At 39.1% G+C, this 20,408-nt stretch overlaps 1 protein-coding gene and 1 pseudogene across 1 annotated transcript in view; both read right to left on the bottom strand.

Moving 5' to 3' along the window:
• The window catches only part of VWA3B (von Willebrand factor A domain containing 3B), a 202,179-nt gene that overhangs the window by 149,111 nt on the left and 32,660 nt on the right, over window positions 1-20,408 (bottom strand). Inside the window, exons 6-7 of the mRNA XM_027856651.1 lie at window positions 16,061-16,230; window positions 14,641-14,756 (exon numbers count right to left, since the gene is read on the bottom strand). Of these exons, the coding sequence (XP_027712452.1) occupies window positions 14,641-14,756; window positions 16,061-16,230 (286 nt within the window). The remainder of the gene's footprint in view (window positions 1-14,640; window positions 14,757-16,060; window positions 16,231-20,408) is intronic.
• Window positions 4,062-5,048, bottom strand: LOC114039060 (annotated as a pseudogene).

The raw sequence follows: 20,408 nt of genomic DNA on the forward strand, positions 1-20,408 counted from the left end.
AACCTTATATTTTCTTTTTCCTTCTATTCAACACTGTGTTTCACACCCAGGAGGCTCTTAAGAAATGCTGGTTAGCTAACTTCTAGACTTTTCTGCAACAGTCATAAGAGACTCTGGGCAGCCCAGCCAATGAGCAGTAGCAGGACCTTTCACGATAATTACAATCACTCAGTCTTGTAAACCATGAAACATATCCACACTTTACTTCTCTGGCTCCAGATAATGGAGCTATTCTGTGAACTCTAGGACTGTCACTGTCTGGTCCCCTGATTCAGAAGTACATAGTAAGACAGGCAACTGGCCTTTAAATAATTAATGCCTGAGCATCCTAGCACTGAAGATTATCATGCTTTTCACTTAAAAGGTAGGTCTACCTTAAGCTGGGCATAACTGAATGACCTTCCTGCTCTCTTCCTACTTAAAAAAACCTAGCCTGAACTCATCCATTTTCCTATACTCTGACAAAATGTAGTTTCTATGGCTTCCATTGACTCTACTATAGCAACTATAATACTCTTAGACCTTGTTAGACATTGAAACATTATTAAAAGCACATAACATTTTAGACCAATGTAATACTGAAAACGGAGAAAAATATTACCTTTTCCAATATGCTAATCGGTAATGTTTACATGGAAGTTGAAGGCTTAAAAAAATGACATACATCTCTTATCTCATTTGACCCTCAAAACAACCCTGTGAGGTAGGTACTATTATTATCCCCATTTTACATCTAAGAAAACTGGGGTTGAGAGAACTGAACCTAATTGTCCAGGGTCACACAGCTAATAAGCGTCTGAGGCAGGATTCAAATTTATGTCTTCCTGAATCCACGTAACATTTATAAAGTACTCAGCCTAGTGCCTGGCACATAATAAGTACTTAACAAATCCTTCCTCCCTTCTTTACTTTCTTCCTTCCTTCCATCCTTCCTTCTTTCCTCCTATCCTTCCTTTCTTCTTCCCTTTCCTTCCTTTCTCTCTTCCTTCCTTCTTACTTTTTTCCCTCCTCCCCCTTCCCTTCCTAGCTATAGAACTGTCTAGCTGCCTTTTATCCTGATACTCATCCCAATGTTGTTCCTTGCACTATCTTCTTATTTCCCACCACATCTATACCATTCTTGATATGATTCTTCTTATGTCAACTCACATATTGCCCAAAACAACACTAAGTAAGGGCTTAAAAGGTTCAGAAGCTGAATAAGATCAAAAGTACAAAACCTGAAGTCATGATGTATGGGCTATAAGAGTAGCCATTACCTACTCAACAGGAAATATATTTGTAATATCTCTTAAAGGTAGTTAAGTCTCACCACCTCCATCCACTCACTTTGTTCTCTCTCTTTCCTTTTTGAGCTTTCCCTTTAGTCTCTTCCCAGGCCAACTCATGTGATATTTCTTTACCTCAGGAGAGGAACAAAAAAGCTAAATCCTAGGAATCTCTGCAAATCCAAGCCTTTCTTACTCCACTCTAGAATAGACACTACATTTTCAAAATGTTATCAGAGGTACATAAGAACTCTTAAGGTCCATAAGAACATGGCATTTATATTCAGTAACCATGTCAGCTCAACTTACCAGAAGTGCTCACCGGCTAATGTTTAATTACTCAACTGGTTGAGGGTTAATTGAGTCATGTGGCTCTGCCTACGTGAGAGGAAAGCATAAGCCCTTTTTCTCCTTTCAGAGATGGTGACATTTGACATCACTTAAAAGGTTTTCCAATGGAAAAGCAGGCTTAAAGAAGCTAATTCATTTCTCTTGGTGCTATGCTTGTGCTTAAGGAAGCTGACAGTTGGTTAATGGTGATGCCTTTGGATATGTAGTCCTAGCAATTAGGTCTGCCTTATGCATAGATATGATTCATGACCATATGCATTTTCTATCAAAGCACAGCTCTTTATTAAATTGAAATGGCACATATTTTGATCCATTTCTTATTTCTATTTCTAAACAATGTGATACTCATGTTGAACAAGGTTCTCCAAACCACAAATATCTAGTTCAAGATGTGTACTGTAGTCCATAAATGCCACTACCTGCAAATGGAGACAGAGAAAGGAGGGTTCTGAGCTGCTTACTATTTGCATTAGACCCATGTGAAGAAACATCTGATCTGAGACATGAGCCTAAGTACTCTTTGTTGTGCCTAGCCTGGAGTTCTCAGGCTATAATCCAACCCTTCATGACATTCTATTTTTTGAAGTATGACACCAAGAAATCCAGTTTTAACTCTCTGTTATTCTAGGGTAGTAGCTAATTTCAAAGAGTCCTTCAGTTTAGGGGTTGGTTTGTGGTTGAGATTTTTTGTTTTTGTTTTTTGAGGGGTCTTGTAGCTTAAACATGGGACCTTGGCTTGTCCTCAAAAAGTGCATTGAAATTTTGTTATTTTAACTTTTAAAAAATCTTTGTCATGGGTCATCAGGGCCAAAAACTATCAGCAAACCTTCAGATGATGAACCTTTCCATACTTAATTGATTCTTAAGCATCAGACACAATCTTTGTATCTCCAATGCCTAGCACATAGTAGGCATTTGCTAGATGTTTATTGATTGGTTTCATTTCTAAGCCAAAGAGGGGAGTTTATATTTGAGGTTAGAAGCAACAGGGAGTCCCTGGATATTATTGAGTAAGGGAATGATATGGTCAGACTCGAAGCTAAAGAAAAATCACTTTGACTGATGAGAGGATTATAGATCAGAATAGGGAGAGACTAGAGGCAGAGAGAACAGTTAGGAGATTATTGCAATTTTCCAGGCAAGTGGGGATGAGGGCATGAACTAGAATGGAAAGTAGTGAGAAGGGATCAAATTAGAGAAAGGTTGTGAAAGTCAAAATGGCAAGATCTGGCAACTGATTGGCTATGGACTAAGAGAAAGGGTAGAGTCAAAGATAACACTAATGTTATGACCTGAGAGACTAGAAGAATGCTGGGTCCCTTAACAGAAATAGAGAAGCTGAATGGAAGAGGTTTTAGGGAAAGATAAGTTCTGTTTAAGACATATTGAATTTTACATATATACACACAACATCCATTCTGAAATGACCAATAGCAATACAGGACTGGAACGTAGGAGAGAGATTGGAGCTAGATATATAGATCTGTGAGTCATCTTATAATAAAATTCCTGGGAACTGATGTTGTCACAAAGAGAGAATATAGAAAGAGAAAAGGTATCCCAGGACAGAGCTATAGGTTACCCTCCAAGGAACTCAGTTTCCTTGTCAATAAAATGAAAGGGTTTGGACTAGCTGGTTTCCAAGGTTCCTTTCAGTTCTGACATTCCATTTTTCTGATGGCTGGTTCTTGCCAACACAGCATCTCAACATCAAATTCAGCCTCATCAAATTCAGCCTAACTCTATAGGAAAGCACTTTATATGGTCTTATTCACCAACATTTAAATGATCAATCTTAATATAACCCTTTCCACCAGGTTAGTTCATTCAAGTGAAATGAAGACTTCTCTAAGACCTTAATTATAATGTATGGAATCTCATGCCCAGAACTTCTCCTAGTGAGGACCATCAGAATTTACTTGCATTTTTCTTTTTTTTTTTTACATTGATAATAACTTTATTTAAAAATGAGTAAACAACACTGCAGAAACAATGATATTTAAATCTCTAAAATGCTGCATCTTAGATTTAGTTGACAAAGCACATTTAACAATAAGCATGAAAGTTTCAGTCTTCCATATAGAAACCAGATACTAAACTTAAAAAAAAAAAAAAGCTTCATGTGGTCCATAAAGCACCAATTTAAGTAAAAGATCTTTAATAAAAGAACTGGTTGGACAAGAGTACCCCCCTTTCACTGTATTCCTTTTTACTTCATATGAGAATTATTGGTTATGCTGTAGAACATAACTGTTACAGAACTAAAAGGGCATTTATTTGGGGAAGAGGAGGAGAAAGGAAAAAGGAATGTATAGAAGACAATATTTCTTTTAGGTACAATACACATAATAGTGTTTTAGGAAGACAACAAAAATTACACAAGATTAGCTTGGTTTTCACTGAATAAAACAATGGACTAATACTAAGTTTTTTCATGTAAATCTAATCATCACTGTCCTGGTCACTATCCTGGTAATTTCTTAGACAGCCTTCTTGGTACTGGCCATGATATTCATCTGGAAATTCTGCCTGACAATCACTATCTCTGATTTCAGACCCATTTGTTCCTGTTCCTTGGCTTCCATTAGGTAATACAGGTTCTGATGGTGCAGGAAAATATTTAGGATCATATACTTGTTGCCCAAGCTCACAGACACTCATTCCTTTCAGGTAAGCAACTTTGTTGGTACCCATCTGAGGTGAAATCGTGGAGCTGTCCATTGGTCCTAATGCTACCTTCTGATCATAGATGTCTCTTCCAGTATCTTGCGTTAACATTCCAACCAGACCGGGTGATTTGTTAGTATCCATCTGCAGACCAACTGCATTCCTGTCCAAAAGCTTGTCCGTTTGCATTTGAGGATCATAAAGATAGTCCCTAGTCCCGTAGGCAGTCATTCCTACCTGGTTGTCACATCCATTGGTTCCCATCTGTAAGCCAATTACATTTTGTTCAGCTCTTAGCTTTCCATCAAAACATCTTGCTAGTTTTTCAGCACGTTTGATGTTACTGTCAACTGTCGTATGGAATCCTTTTGTTTTAGCCAGACTTGCTAAAGCTACCAGTGTAGACCGAACTCGGGCCATGTTTTTATTCTCAAAAAGATCATTTGCTTCAAAGATGTCACATGGCTTCATACCATAAATTTGAATGGCTCTAATAAAGTTACTAATGTTCTCCAACTGAGGCCAATTTAATAAAGATATGTTGACCATCTTCACAGAGCCTGGCTGTAGCTTGTTTATAAGTTCGCAGAGGATTATGCCATTTTTTAAGCCCCACTGAAAGTTTGTCCCAGTACTCAAGCCTGTAACTTCTTCTATCCAGTTGCGAAGATCTTCTTCTGCCTGATGGTCATATTTGGAGGCAATCTTGCTCTTGACCGCCGCTGAGAGTTTGTGCTTATCATCCTGGTTGAAATGGGTCATGGCGGTTCCTGGCTCGAGTCCGGGTCCCGAGCGTTGGCTTCCAAGCGCGGTCCTGCCTCCTTCCCTGCATCCCCAGTGGCAGCTGCTTGCGATGCTCCGCGAGGCTTCCAGAGACATTGCGCTAGCGACAAAGTCTGTCAGGGTGCCCGCTCCCGCCCAGAAACAGACGGGGTTGCGGCGGGGGTCCTGGTCAGTCCATTGCGCAGGGCTCCATTTTTCTTGATATTAGGCATTCCACAGGGATCATGCTAAGAGTCTCTTAAGGACAAGGTCAGTTTTACATCCAGTCTAAAGAGTTTTTTTTTTCAAACTAAAGTCTTTTCGTGCTATTGATAAGGCACAGAACTTGGGGGCAAATTCAAGAGCTCCTAATTAATGGTTTAAAAAAATTCAAAGCTCTTTTCTAAATAAAGTATTGACATTATCCAGTAGCAGTCCGCATAACCCTTCTGTGCTAGGAAGAAATTATGCAGTGCAACAAATACTGTGGATAAGACCGAAGGTTGTCCTGGGGTGGGGAACCTGCGGCCTCAAGGCCTTCGAGGTCCCTGGGTTCAGCCTTTTGACTTAGCCCAAGTTTTACAGAACAAATCCTTTTATTTAAGGGATTTATCCCGTGAGGTTTGGATTCAGTCAAAGAGCCCCACTTGAGGACCTAGAGGGACACATGTGTCATCTAGGACACAGGCTCCCCACCCCTAGAGCCCTTCCACTTGCTTCACACCTTGGTTTTCACTGAATAAAACAATGGACAAATACTGAGCTTTTTTATGCAAATCTAATCATCAGTGCCCTTATTACATTGGTAATCACTTGGATAGCCATCTTGGTACTCTGCCATGATATTCATCTGGAAATTCTGCCTGATAATCACTGTCACTGATTTCAGACCCATTTGTTCCTGTTCTTTGGCTCCCATTATGTATTACAGGTTCTGTTGGTGCAGCAAAATACTTAGAATCATATACCTGTCTCCCAAGCCCATAGACACTCATTCCTTTCTGGAACTGGGAGAAACTGAAAGGTGAGTTTCCTCATCTGTAAAATAAGGGTGAAAAAAATACAGATAGTACAACCTACTCCATAGGATTCCTGACAGCAAAGCACTTTATATCATAAAATAGAATGTAAATATGAGTCATTGTTATTATCAACCATATAACACTGGTTACAATTCTGTTAACAATAGCAATAACAAAAATCTGGAAAAGCATTCAGAAGAGAGAACAAAAATCACAGAATTGTAGAATCACAGAATTTGAGAGTGAAGGGACCTAGGCACTCATCAAGTCTAACACACAAATTAACAGAGTTCAAACTATAAGATACCAAAATGTAGTTGTATAACTTCTGCTTGAAGACTTCCAAGAAAGAGGAACCCTAAAGGTAGCTCCATTTCTTTTGTTTAGCCCTGAGCATTAGGAAGGGTAGCTAGATGGCACAGAGGATAGAACACTGGGCTTGGAATCAGGAAGACTCATTATCCTGGGTTCAGATCTGGCCTCAGACACTTACTTGCTGGGTGACCCTGGGCAAGCCACTCAACCCTGTTTGCTTCAGTTTCCTCAACTGTAAAATATCCTGGAGAAGGAAATAGCAAACCACTCCAGCATCTTTGTGAAGAAACCCCCAAAATGGGGTCATAGAGAGTTGACTGAATGACAACAAAAGCATTAAGGAAATTTTTCCTGACTTCAAGTCTAAATTTCCCTCTTTACAACTTCCACTCATTGCTTCTGGTTCTACCTTCTGGCACCAAACAAAACAAGTCTAATCCCTACCTCACATGGTAGCCCTTCAAATACTTGCAAAAAAAAAAGATTTCATGTCCCTTCTGAGTCTTCTCTTCTCTAAGCTAAACACCTTCAGTTCCTTCAATTCAACATCCTCAATTTTTCAATTCGTTGGAGTCCTTTGAACTTTTCCAACCCTCTCCCCTCCCCCAGCCAGGTAGTACCTTCTGTACTACCCCGATTCCACCCTTTAAGCTTCCTTTTGTGTGTTCCTTCCCCCATTAGACTATGAGGGCAGAGACTATCTTTCTTTTCTGTATTTGTATCCCAACGCTTAGCCCAATGCCTAGCATATGCTGTTGTTTGGTCTTTTCAGTCATGTCTGACTCTTCATGGCCCTGTTTAGGGTTTTGTTGGCAAAGATGCTGGAATGGTTTGCCAGTTCCATCTCCAAATCATTTTACAGATGAGGAAACTAAGGCAAACAGGGTTAAGTGACTTGCCCAGGGTCACACAGCTGGTAAATTTCTGAGGTCAGATTTGAACTCACAAAGATGAGTCTTTCTGACTTCAGGTCTGATGCTCTATCCACTACATCACCTAGCTGCCTTGCCTGGCACATAGTTGGTGCTCAATAAATGTTTCTGAGTGACTGATATGACACGGACTCAAGGCCCTTCACCATTCTGGTTGCCTTCCTCTGGACTCCAGCTTTTCAATGTCCTTCTTAAACTGGGGCATTCAGAAATCAACATAAGGCTCCAAACAAAGTCTGGCAAGGGCAGAGTGCAGTGGCGCTACCAGCTTCCTATTCTTGCCCCTCAGAATGTTGCCTAATATTGAGTTGGCTCTATCACACTGCTGACTCATACTGAGCTCTCAGTACACTTAGATTCCTAGATCTTTCTGAGGAATTGCTTGTTTTTTTAAACAGAATTTTTTCCCTTTCTTATTAAAGTGAGTAAACATATTTTTTCAAAGAAACTGTAACAATTGAAGTTTATGGTTTTGTGTATATATTGGGTTTTTTGTTCTAGTTTGTATATTTGAATTTTTCTGAATTTTACTGATAGTTGTAGTTTGAAACAAAATGACTAAATAACTGAATGAATTCTTTCTTGAAGTTTTTTTGGGGGGTGATGGTGATACGTATTTTGGGGATAAAATAACAATAATTCATGTTTATGATGTATAATAACATATAACATAGTAACATTATTACATTATTAATCCAATTATATATAATTATATATTATATTATAGGTATATTATATAATAACTACTAACTTTTTTATAATGCTTCAGATTTGCTAAATACCCTACACATATCTCATTTCAGCCTATCAACAACCCTGTAAGGTATGACAAATATTATTGTCCCCACTTTACAGATGAAGAAACTGAAACTTTAGAAAGGCTAAGGAAAAAGCCTAGCAGTGATGCTATTACTAGGCCTGTATCTCAAAAAAAAATTTAAAAGAAGAGAGAAAGGACCTATATTTACAAAAATATTTATAGATGATCTTTTAGTAGTAGCAAAGACCTGGTAACTAATGGGACATCCATCAATTGGGGAACAACTGAACAAATGATGGCATATGAATATACAAGGATATTGTACTGTAAGGAATAATGGGAGGGATGGTTTTAGAGATACCTGGGAAGACTGAACTAATGTAGAGAGAAGTAGAACCAGAAGAATAATGTACATATTGATAATAAAATTGTTCAAATAACTTTGAAAGACTTAAGAATTCTGATCCATATAATGACCAACCACAACTCCAAAGAAATGATGAAGCATATTACCCACTTCCTGACAGAGGTGATGGATCCAAGACAAAGAACAATGTATCCATTTCTAGACATGGACAAATTCCCTAGACAGGGAATTTGTTCTGCTGGTCTATTAATATTTGTTATTTCATTTTTCTTTTCTTTCAAGAAAAGATGTAGAGATGGAAAGGAGGGGAAATGAATGCTTATTAGCTGAAAAAAAAAGTTGGTTGTTTTGGTTTTTTTAAGGACTTTGTCCATGGTCATAAAGCTTTTGAGTGTCGGCAAAAATTGTGTAGTGTAATTTTTTCTTTGTTTGTACCACATATGTTTATGGTCATAAAATATAAGTTATGTGACTATAGGGGTTTTTTTTGTTGCCAATGCTTCCAGGAAATTTACAGCTAAATTCAGTGCCCACCTGGAATAATTAGATCATCTCATATACCTGGTAATAGCCATGCTGTCTGTTTCACCTAGATCAGAGGTTCTTAACATTTTTAGGGTCTCATTGGCATTTGTTGAAGCCTTCTCAGAATACTATTTTTAAATGCATAAAATAAAATCATTAAGATTACAAAAGAAACCAATTATATTGAAATAGTTATCAAAATATTTTTTAAAAAAGTTCACAGAACCCCAAGGCAAGAACTCTATTTCCCCCCACCTTTTTTCATCCTTCATTGCCCTAAATTTTGCATTTAGTTTTAAGCTACATCAAATCCTTCTGGAAGCTAGTTAGGAGTATAAATCCTAAGTAATTAATCTTCTTTTAATCTAACTTTATCTTATCTCTTAATCTTCTATCTTTGCATATACAAAAACCAGTTCCCAAGGGTAGATTATAGACAACCACTGATTCAGAAGCTCCAGCAAGGGTCACCTTTGGTTGTCAGACTTTGCTCAGGTGTATAAATGACTTCGTCTGGCTCTGCCTACACAAGCTACCCTATGATCTATTCCTAGCTGTAAAAAGTTTACTACAGGATATGAATAGGCAGTTCTCAGATGAAGAAATTAAAACTATCTATAGTCATATGAAAAAAAAATGCTCTAAATCACTGTTGATTAGAGAAATGCAAATCAAAATGACTCTGAGGGACCACATCACAATGATCAGATGGGCCAACATGACAAAACAGGTAAATGATAAATGTTGGAGAAGATGTAGGAAAATTGGAACACTAATGCATTGTTGGTGGAGTTGTGAAATGATCCAACCATTTTGGAGAGCAATTTGGAACTATGCCCAAAGGGCTATAAAAAATGTGCATACCCTTTGACCCAGCAATAGCACTTCTAGGGCTGTATTCCAAAGAGATCATAAAAATGGGAAAAGAACCCATGTGTACAAAAATATTTATAGCAGCTCTTTTTGTGGTGCCAAAGAATTGGAAATTGAGAGGATACACATCAATTGGGGAATGCCTGAACAAGCTGTGGTATATGAATGTAATGGAATACTATTGTGCTATAAGAAATGATGAGCAAGCAGACTTCAGAAAAACCTGGAAAGACTTGTATGGATGGATGCTGAGTGAAGTGAGCAGAACCAGGAGAGCACTGTACACAGTAACAGCCACATTGTGTGATGACTAACTTTGGTAGACTTAGCCCTTCTCAGCAATGCAAGGATCTAAGGCATCTCCAAGAGTCTCATGATGGAAAACACTATCCATATCCAGAGAAAGAACTATGGAGTTTGAATGCAGATGGAAGCAAACTATTTGCTATTTTTTTCTTCTGTTTTGTTTCGTTTCCTCTTTCTTGTGGTTCCTCCTATTGGTTCTAATTCTTCCTTACAACATGACTAATGTAAAAATTTTAAAAAAGTTTACTCCAGTTTGGCTGGTAATCCAGAAAGATGACACTTCTTCCACGAAGCTTTCTTAGATTGGCCCCGACCCCGAGAGATTGGGTCCTCTTCGAAATTCTCAAGCTATTTTGGTCTCTGGTATGCATCTACTAATTTTCTAACTTGTATTGTAGTGGCTTGTCTGCATATATCATCTTCTTACTAGACTGCAATCTCTCTGAGAACAGGGACTGTGTTGTTATTCATCTTTGTATGTCCATCTCCTAATTTAGCAGCACTAAGAATATTTGTTAATTGAACTGTTGGTTAAATTAACATCTTCTCCTCCTTTCCCTAACACCTACGCCCCCAATTAGTACCACATTCCCTTCCCAGTAGATTGACTTAACATCTCCTAGTCAAAGCCTCACTTGGCTTGTTTTCCTGAGCTCTTTGTCTCTGTTATCTCTGCCTTGTGGCTACAGGAATCTGAATCCATCAAAGTGAACACAATGTTCTTGTATCTGCAGCTGACCTCTCTCAGTCAGTTACCCTCCTCCAGATTATTACTTCATCTCCATTGCAGGACTAATACCACTATTTCTTAAAAGGGTCCAGATCCCCTCCCCAATCACTTTTGCTTCCTATGTACTACTCAAAAAAAAAAATCTCTGGGGGCAGCTGGGTGGCGCAGTGGATAGAGCACCAGCCTTGGAGTCAGGAGGACCTGAGTTCAAATCCAGCCTCAGACACGTGATACTTACTAGCTGTGGGACCCTGGGCAAGTCACTTAACCTCATTGCCTCACCAAAAAAAACCTCTGACTTAAGGGAACTCTTTGAGTGCCCTAAGGCTCAATATAGGATAGGATGCTTCTCTCCAACTCCCTATTTTTGGGAACTCTCACTACATACTTTTTTTTTTAAACCACAAAATTGGCACCTTCGTCTCTGTGATATCAGAGGCAGGAAAACAATCACTTGAGTGAGTCCTATCCTGTCTCCCCCATCTACAAATGGCTTCACTGAGCTGCTTTGTTGTATGAGAGAAAAGGCACAGGCATCCCCATCCTAAAATAGGAGTGGGGAGAGACTAGGTGCCAGATCTAGAGTCCAGCATCTCTCAAGATTATCCACCACCATCCAACCCCATCCCACCCCTACTTCCTCCTGCTATGGCTTAAAATTCATCACATCCTTAAGCCTTACAATCAATACCCCTCCATTGACCAAGATGCTTGTTTATAGAGCTTGTGCCCTCCTGTGACTGCCACCTGGGCATAGTGATCTCCCGCTATCCCGAGATCTGGATATAGCATTTGTCCTGAATCCCTTTCATGTACAACCAGGATGGGGAACCTGCTACCTCAAGGCCACATGTGGCCCTCTAGGTCCTCAAGTGGGGCCCTTTCCCTGAACCTAAACTTTATAGAACAAATCTCCTTAGTAATCCCCTTAATAAAATCCCCTTAATAAAAGGATTTGTTCTGTGAAGTTTGGATTCAGTCAAAGGGCCCCACTTGAGGACCTAGAGGGCCACATGTGGCCTCCAGGCTGCAGGTTCCCCACTCCTGTCCTACACCCTCATTCCTTATGCAGCTTTGGTTAGATTTCTAACCTTCTCCACCCATAATAAAAGCCTTGTTGCTTTTAATCTCACTGGGCTGACTCCTTTAAAGAAATCTTCCAATTCAAAAAAAAAACTTCTACCCCTTCATAAATACCATTAAAACATGTCTAATATGAAAATATGTTTTGCATGACTTCACATGTATAATGGTTAACATATTGCTTGCCTTCTCAATTGGTCGAAAATAGACCGGAGAGAAAGAGGGAATTTGGAACTCAAAAAGAAAAATTTTTTTTAATGAGTGAAAGAGAAAGAAGGAAAGAAAGGAAAAAGAGAGAAAGAGAGAGAGAAAGAGAGAGAGAAAGAGAGAGAGAAAGAAAGAGAGAAAGAAAGAGAGAAAGAAAGAAATAGAGAGAAAGAAAGAGAGAGGAGAGAAGAGGAGAGGAAAGGAAAGGAAGGAATACAAAAACAACTTTTTAAAGAAATATCATTAAAAAAGAACCTTTTTTGAAATGAATGTGTATGGCAATTTATTCACAGTTAAATATATTCTTAGATAGCCCACTATATTATGCAGTGGCTAGGAATATATTGTGCAACTTAAAAAAATAAGGGGGACTTCACTACAATTTATTCTGGGGAGAGAGAAGTAGCTAAAATTTCTAGCTTTACTAGGTGCTCAAAGAGATCTAACAGTTTTCCCTCTTTCTGAATGCTCTATTTTATTCAGTATCTGCCATACTATTTATAACTTGTTTAACCATGGCCAAGTCACTCCTACTCTCTGGGTCTCAGTTTTCTATTCAGTAAAATGAGAGGGCTGGACAAGATCAAGGATTTTTATCCTTTTTTTTTGTCATGAACCCTTTTGGCAGTCAGGTGAAGTCTGTGTACCTTTTCTCAGAATACTGTTCTTAAATGTACAAAATAAACTACATAGGATAAGAAAGGAAATCAGTTATATTAAAATATACTTATCAAAATGTTAAAAAAAAAAACAAGTTTAGAGACCCCAGATTAAGAACCTGTTAACTAGATGACCTTTGAGGTCCCTTCCAGTCCATAGTCCAATAATATCCTATAAGTTTCATCTTTGGTGTTAGATAATTTTTATAAGCAAAATGATTCCTACCCTAACTTGATAGTTTAATGAGTGACTTTACAGTTTCCTCTCTTATGTTGTTTCCTCTCTTACAGTTTGTCTCATTTATTTTGCATCTATGTGCAACACACCTATTCCCTTATAACCTCCTCAAAATAAGAAGGTAGGCTACTATCATCAGTAATGTTTCACTTGCTACAACTCTTCAGGGTGGAATGCCATCTTCCACCTTCATGCTCATACTTCATGTGAAAAGAAATAATGCCTGTGACAAAGGTAATGGTGGCTGGATGAGTAGTAGAAGTCTCTGACCACCACCAATCATATCTTATCAGGACTGTAATATGTCAACATTACAGAGAAAGCTATATATCATCATTATTACTACTATTATTGTTGGTAGATCATATGAATATGAGCCATTAATAGCTCAAGAACAAATCCTGTGACTCACTCCACTAAATTATAGTACTCTTGGAACTTTTATATAACTGGTTACTTGCCCTGGACAACAATCTATTCATAAAGTTGACAAATGCATGATGGCTATTTCATATTAGTCAGTGCTGACTCTTCGTGCCACACAAGCTTACAGTAGGTACACACAGTTCCTGGCTAGGAAGATATGCCTGGTCTCTTGTCAAAGGTAAATGAAAATCACTATAGGCAGCAGGGTCAAATGCTTTGTGTTTTGGCCTTGCCATCAAAAGTGACTTGGGTTTGAACCCTGGACCTCATACTACTCTATGACTTTGGAAAAGTCACAATCTCTCTGAGCATCAGCTTTCCCACCTGTATAAACAGCAATAATATTTATACTGCTTGGCACCCACAGTTGTAAGAAAAGAAAGGAAGGAATTAAGTATTTATTACTATGTTGCCAGACACTATACTAAGCACTTGACAAATATTATCTCATTTGATCCTCAAGACAATCCTGGATGTAGGTGCTATTGTTTTTTGTAGTTGAGGAAATTGAGGCAAAGAGAAGTTAAGTGACTTGCCCAGGATCACACAGCTTGTAAGTGTCTTAGGTCATATTTGAACTCAGGTCTTCATGATTCCAGGCCCAACACCCTCTCTACTGCATCATCTAGCTCCCCTTTTGTAAACATTTTATGTGTCTTGTGTCCTATGGTTTCATCAGCATAGAGAACTTCTAAGGCAAAAATTCCCTCCATGAATACAGATCAGCAACTCACCAGAAGTAATAGCGTTGGTGTAACTTTCCAGGGCACTGAAAAGTTGCCCATGGTCATACAACTGGTATGTATCAGAATGACCACTATAGGGGCAGCTAGGCAGCGCAGTGGATAGAGCCCGGGCCCTAAAGTCAGGAAGACCTGAGTTCAAATCCAGCCTCAGACGAAACACTTGACACTTACTAGCTGTGTGACCCTGGGCAAGTCACTTAACCCAAACTGCCTTAAAAAAAAACAAAAGAATGACCACTACGCCATGCTTTATTTTTTTGTACATCTTAATTATTTGTGTTATTTTTGTGAGTAATTACTATTTTCATTAAATTAAAATTGAAAAATAAATTAAAGTAATTAAATGTGAGTCATTTTTATCTAAAGCTCTTAGTGACATAAAACAGCTTTGGGTTCTAAATACCTGGAGGTACTCTTCCTTTCAGTTTCCTTAAATTTGAAGAAAAAGAAATGTTTCGGTCCCCTGAGGGAGACTCGTGAATTCCCATAGGCTCTACTCTTGCAGCAAATGCATGAAATCTAGAAAAGCAGAAGTGTGCTTAACATTAAACCAAATTAAAGCTAGCATGTTCTTTTCATAGGAATATAAAGGTGTTTAAAGGGGTTTATTTACTATTTGCTACATAGCGTCTTTGTGGAACTGCCATTTGGTTGAAAGGGCGCCAAGTCTCAGATATAAATGGAGTTTGGGGCACTCTTTCCCCATTAAAGGATAGTGAGCAGAAGCTCAGCTTTAGCCTCATAATTATTTCTCCTAAACTAACAATATTTCGGGGAGGGGGGGAACAGGGCAGATAAGATATAATTCTGGTCTGGTATTATTTCTTGGAAGACAGCAGAGTGGTCAGCCTAAGGCACCAATCTTCTGCTTACTCTCCTGGGCAGAATCCCATTCTCTCCTAGAGAAGAGGAGACAGAGGACTAGACATATTTATTCATGCTTCCCTATGAGCCAGAGAAGATCTAAACACTCCCATGTGGATATTTATAATCTTCATGGTCACCACCCTACACACACACACACACACACACACACACACACACAAACACACACACACTGGTTATAATCTAGGGTACTCACTCAGGCAGCTGGAGCACTGAAACAAACACCATACACCAAAAAAAACCAAACAAACAAACAAACAAAAAAAAAAACACCAACCCAGATATCTTTCCCCTGACTTTCTTCAGTTGGGTGTAATTGGAACCGTTTTCTATGTACAACTTTTATTCTGTTAAAGATTGCATCTGACTGAGATCACCTTATTTCTCAAAAACAAAACAAAACAACAAACCAACAGTTGACTCTCTCCTTTGCTTTTCTTTGTGTCCCTTTTTCATCATATGAGGGCAAGGGATAGCTCAGGACACCATGTATAACCTTTCCTTATTCATGGCTTGAACTCCCAACCCTCTAGCTCACTGCTGGAGAGTTTTTCCTCTTTAACTAGGAGTATAGCCGTTTGTGTATTTCATAAGTTCACTTTCAAAGGCTAGAATTACTATGACCCTGGGTATTTAAGCTTGCCCTATCAGATCACAGGCCTAACCTAGTGACTTATAGGGTTCACAGATAATTTTTGTTTATTTTTTCTTTGTATACCCACCATACAGCACAGTGTTTTACACATAGTAGGTGATTCATAAATGGGATTGGGTTTCTTTTTTTGGATCCAACAGAATTTTTTACTATAAAGTCAGTCCTCTACTATGTCATGCTGCTACTCAGGAAATATGTAATATAAGAAATCCCAGACATACTCTCACCACTCAGAAGTACACAGGTCATTTCTCTTTTGCTCAGATGAATATTTTCCCCCTACCTGCCCCTGGTTGAAGTGCTCAGTTCCTTTAAGAAAGTGATGGTGTCTTCTCCTCGGGCATTGAAGGACACTGTATGGATTGGATGTGAGCTCTCAGTTACCGAATGAAGGAGAAGCTGCTTGGATTCCTCAAGAACATCACCCACAACAAAATAGTAAATGGCTGCAATCTATAAAACAAGGACACCACCATTTATTTTACCTCCACGACACCCTATGGGCACTTAATGGATTAGTGGGCCTTGAACATCCCTTCCACTAAAAGACCAAAAAAAAAAAAAAAGGATGATATGGCCAGACTCAGAACTTCTCTGGTCCAGCATCTTCAGGTTTATTGTGCTGAGATATGGAAAGAAAAATAATATGAGTAAGATTTTTATTCCCAGACCCTAGTATCAAAGAAGAGCTGATGGGAAATAGATATAATTCAAGGAACACATGGGCACAAAAGGGTTGAGAGATTTGGATTATAGCCTTCAGTCAAGCCCATCAATATATTTTATAGTTCAGTGATGGGGTGTTCCCAAATGAAGACAAAGCACTGATGATAAGGAAGATTCTTCCTCTTTACCATTGCAATGTTGCAGTGAAAACATACTCATCAGCATTATCATCCAGAATTTACAACAGAGTTCCTTTTGTAATCATTTATAGATTATTCCCTTCCAAGGAGCCTGTCTACAAGGATGGATTTTACCTCCATCTCACTAACAAGGAAACAGAGGAAGAGAAGTAAAAAGCCAGACTCAAGGTTACACAGTAAGGACACCTGCTTCTCTGGCTTGCAGCCCTGTGTCTACTCAGGAGGACTCTCTGCTGCTTGAGGAATAACACCTCCACCAGGTGCTCCATTTAGATGAGTGTTCTTGCCTAGGTGAAATAGTGCAGCTAATGGGGAGGAGAGAGGGGAAGACTTAAAAAGAGTGCTCAGGCCTATTACATCTTCCCCAAGTGATATCAGGAAATTCAGGCTGAAACCAAATGCAAATGTGTAGGAATTCCCCAGAAATTTTGACCTTTTGTAATACTAAGACGTAGAGCAATAAACATAATCAAAAAGGCAAGACAGAAAATCTAATTCAAAAAAAAATTAAAAAGCCAGAGACAGGAATAAGCTCAATCTTCCAAACCCATGGAAAAAATCATACATAACCACCATTTTATCTGCTCATCTGCTAAAGTGAAGAAAATCAGCAGATACTTTGAGTTTTTAAAAAACACATAGATCTCACTATTCCTTTAAGATTAATGGACCCGCCAAACCACACACCTATCTTTCTACTCCCTTGTTAAAAGCTGAGTACAAAGAGTTTATATAAAGGGTGTCCCAAAAGTCTTACAGTTGTTTTAAGATTTAATAGCTTAAAACAGCACTAAGACAAAAGGTCATCTTGTATAAATAAGTAATGCATAGTCATATTAATTGAAAGATACATTTTTAAAACCTGAGGCTTAAGTTCATCTAATAGTCTTTTCAAGACAATTTGATTTGTGAGGCCGATGTATTCAGAACAGGGGTAGGTAAAGTCATGTACAGGTCCCAACTCAAATAGGACAGGAAAAAGGGAAGAAGGCCTTATCCCCCAACAGCATCCCCACCTCTTTCTCCAATTAATTCTACAGAGCTCTTTAAAGTTCCTAATTCTGCTGTCAAGAGAAAACTGAGGGAAGGGGAAAAATATACCCAGAAGACATTTCAATATGACCAAATGGGATATACAACAGGGATGCAAAGATGGTTTAAAATTTTGAAAATAATTAGCACAATTAATCATAAAAACAACAGATACAATAGAAACTACACGATTATTTTAATAGATGCAGAAACAGACTTTGATAAAATGTAATATTCATTTATTAAACACCCTAAAAAAAGTTGAATCATGAAGGTACCTGTTAGGGTAATTTTCTCATGGGAGTTCTAGCTTCTCTCAGCAGAAGCTGAGGGCCACAACCTGTTGCGTGGGAAAAACAAGGAAGTCTCACAAGACCTGTCCTTTGCTGACACGCAGCTTCCACAGTTGGCTCGGCTCTCCTCTCATTGGGAGAAAAGTCCTACTCATACCCCTGACACGAGGGCTGCAGGTGTCTAGCAGACTTGGTGATTGGCTATCACATGGAGATCATGCTTTGATCAGGTGTTACTAAGGATATAAAAGAAAGCTACTAGCACTTAATAAACGGAGCTTTTGCCATCTTGCTGTCTCCCGCCTCATCAATGTGCCTCCGGGTTAAGAGTATTGAGCTGGTCTCATGTCACCACTGCAGCGGCCATGTCAGGTACCAATCTTTAATATGATCAAAAGCACATATTTAAGACTTCTGGGAGCCAAGATGTCAGAGTAAGCAGTAAATCGCCATAACTCTCCCATATTCATCTCCAAACAACTATAAAATAGTACCCCCAAAACAAATCCTGGAACAGCAGAACCAGCAAAGACTGGGGGAAGCAATCTTTTAGCTCAAAAAACTTAGAAGATCAGAAAAAAAGGTCTGTCTCACTTGGGTAAAAGGGGAACACAGTCCAGGACAGGAAACATCCCCAAAATCCAGCAGCAGGGCTGGAGCTCCTGAGCCCCAGTGCAGTGGAGCAGGCAAATGCCAATGCCAGCACACACCCCATGTGCCCAAGCATAGCCTGGGGAACAGGCAGACTCCAGATCTGATAACCACATTGTGCTTCACCATAGTCCCAAGCTGCCAGACCTCCATGTGCTTCAACATAACCCTGGGCAAACAGGTAGCCTCTAGCAGCCTGACCACTACAGTTGCTTCAGTGTAGCCCCAGGGAAATGCAGAAACACCCCACTGGGCCTCAGCACAAGCCAGACACCAGCACTAGGACCCCAGCTCAGCACCAGGTAAGCTGACAGACCCCTATAGCCTGCAGCAGCACTAACCACTCCCCACCCTCTCCCCTCAGTGCAGCACCAGGCATGAGGGTCCCCCATGGCCCTCAGGGCAACATCAGTGCAGGACCAGGTAAACAGCCTCTGGCACAAGAAGCCTGAGACAGTGCCCCTTCCATCCTGGAAGCAGAAGTCAAATTTAAAAGAAAAAAAAAAGTCCAAAAAAGATAAGCAAAAAACAAAAAAAAAAGAATCTGCCCATAGAAAGTTATTATGGTGACAGGGAAAACCAAGACACAAACTCAGAAGAGGACAACAATGTCAAAACACCTATGGGTAAACTCCCAAAGAAAAATGGGAAGTGGTCTCAAGCCCATAAAGAACTCTTGGAAGAGCTCAAAAAGGAGCTTAAAAATCATAGAAGAGAAGTAGAAGAAAAATTGGGAAAAGAAATGAGCGTGATGCAAGAGAATTATGAAAAAAGAGTCAGCAGCTTGGAAAAAGAAAACAACTGCTTAAAAAGTAGAATTGGCCAAATGGAAAAGGAAGTACAAAAGCTAACTGAGGAAAATGACACCTTAAAAGTCTGAATTGGGCAAGTGGAAGCTAATGATTCTATGAGACATCAAGAATCAATCAAACAAATTCAGAAGAATGTAAAAATAGAAGAACATGTAAAATAACTCATGGGAATAACAACCGACTTGGAAAATAGATCCAGGAGAGACAATGTCAGAATCCTGAAAGCCATAGACAAAAGGAGGAGCTGGATGGCGTCTTTTGAGAAATTATCAAGGAAAATTGATGTCCTGGAACCATAGGGCAAAATAGGCATTGAAAGAATCCACCAATCACTTCAGGAAAGAGATCCCAAAATAGAAACTCCAAGGAATATTATAGTCAAATTACAGAACTATCAGGTGAAAGGAAAAATACTGCAAGTGGCCAGAAAGAAACAATTCAAATATCGGGGATCCTCAATCAGAATTACACAGGACTTAGCAGTTGCAACATTAAAGGTTTGGAGGTAAGGGAACATGATATTCTGGAAGGCAAAGGAGCTAGGACTATAATCAAGAATCACCTATCCAGTGAAATTAAGCATACTACTTCAAGGGAAAAAATGATCATTCAATGAATAGAAGGATTTCAAGCTTTCATAAGGAGAAGACCAGAACTGAAAAAAATAATTTGATCTCTAATGTCAAGACCCCAGAGGAGCCTAAACAGGTAAAAAGAGAAAAGAAAACATAAGGAATTCAATGGAGATGAACTGTTTAGATCCCTACATGGGAATTGTACCATTAATAGTAAAGCTAGAAGGAATATACAAAGACAAAGGCTATGGGTATAATGTAAATTTGAGGAAATGACACTAAAAAAAAATTGAGGGATGAGAAAGAGGAGTACACTGGGTGCAGAAAGAAGGGAGAGGTAGAATGGGGTAAATTATTTCACATGAAGAGGTGTGAAAAATCTATTGTAGTGGTGGGAAAGAT

The sequence above is a fragment of the Vombatus ursinus genome, unplaced genomic scaffold (assembly GCF_900497805.2).
Source record: "Vombatus ursinus unplaced genomic scaffold, bare-nosed wombat genome assembly UNPS02011591.1, whole genome shotgun sequence".
Classification (NCBI taxonomy): domain Eukaryota; kingdom Metazoa; phylum Chordata; class Mammalia; order Diprotodontia; family Vombatidae; genus Vombatus; species Vombatus ursinus.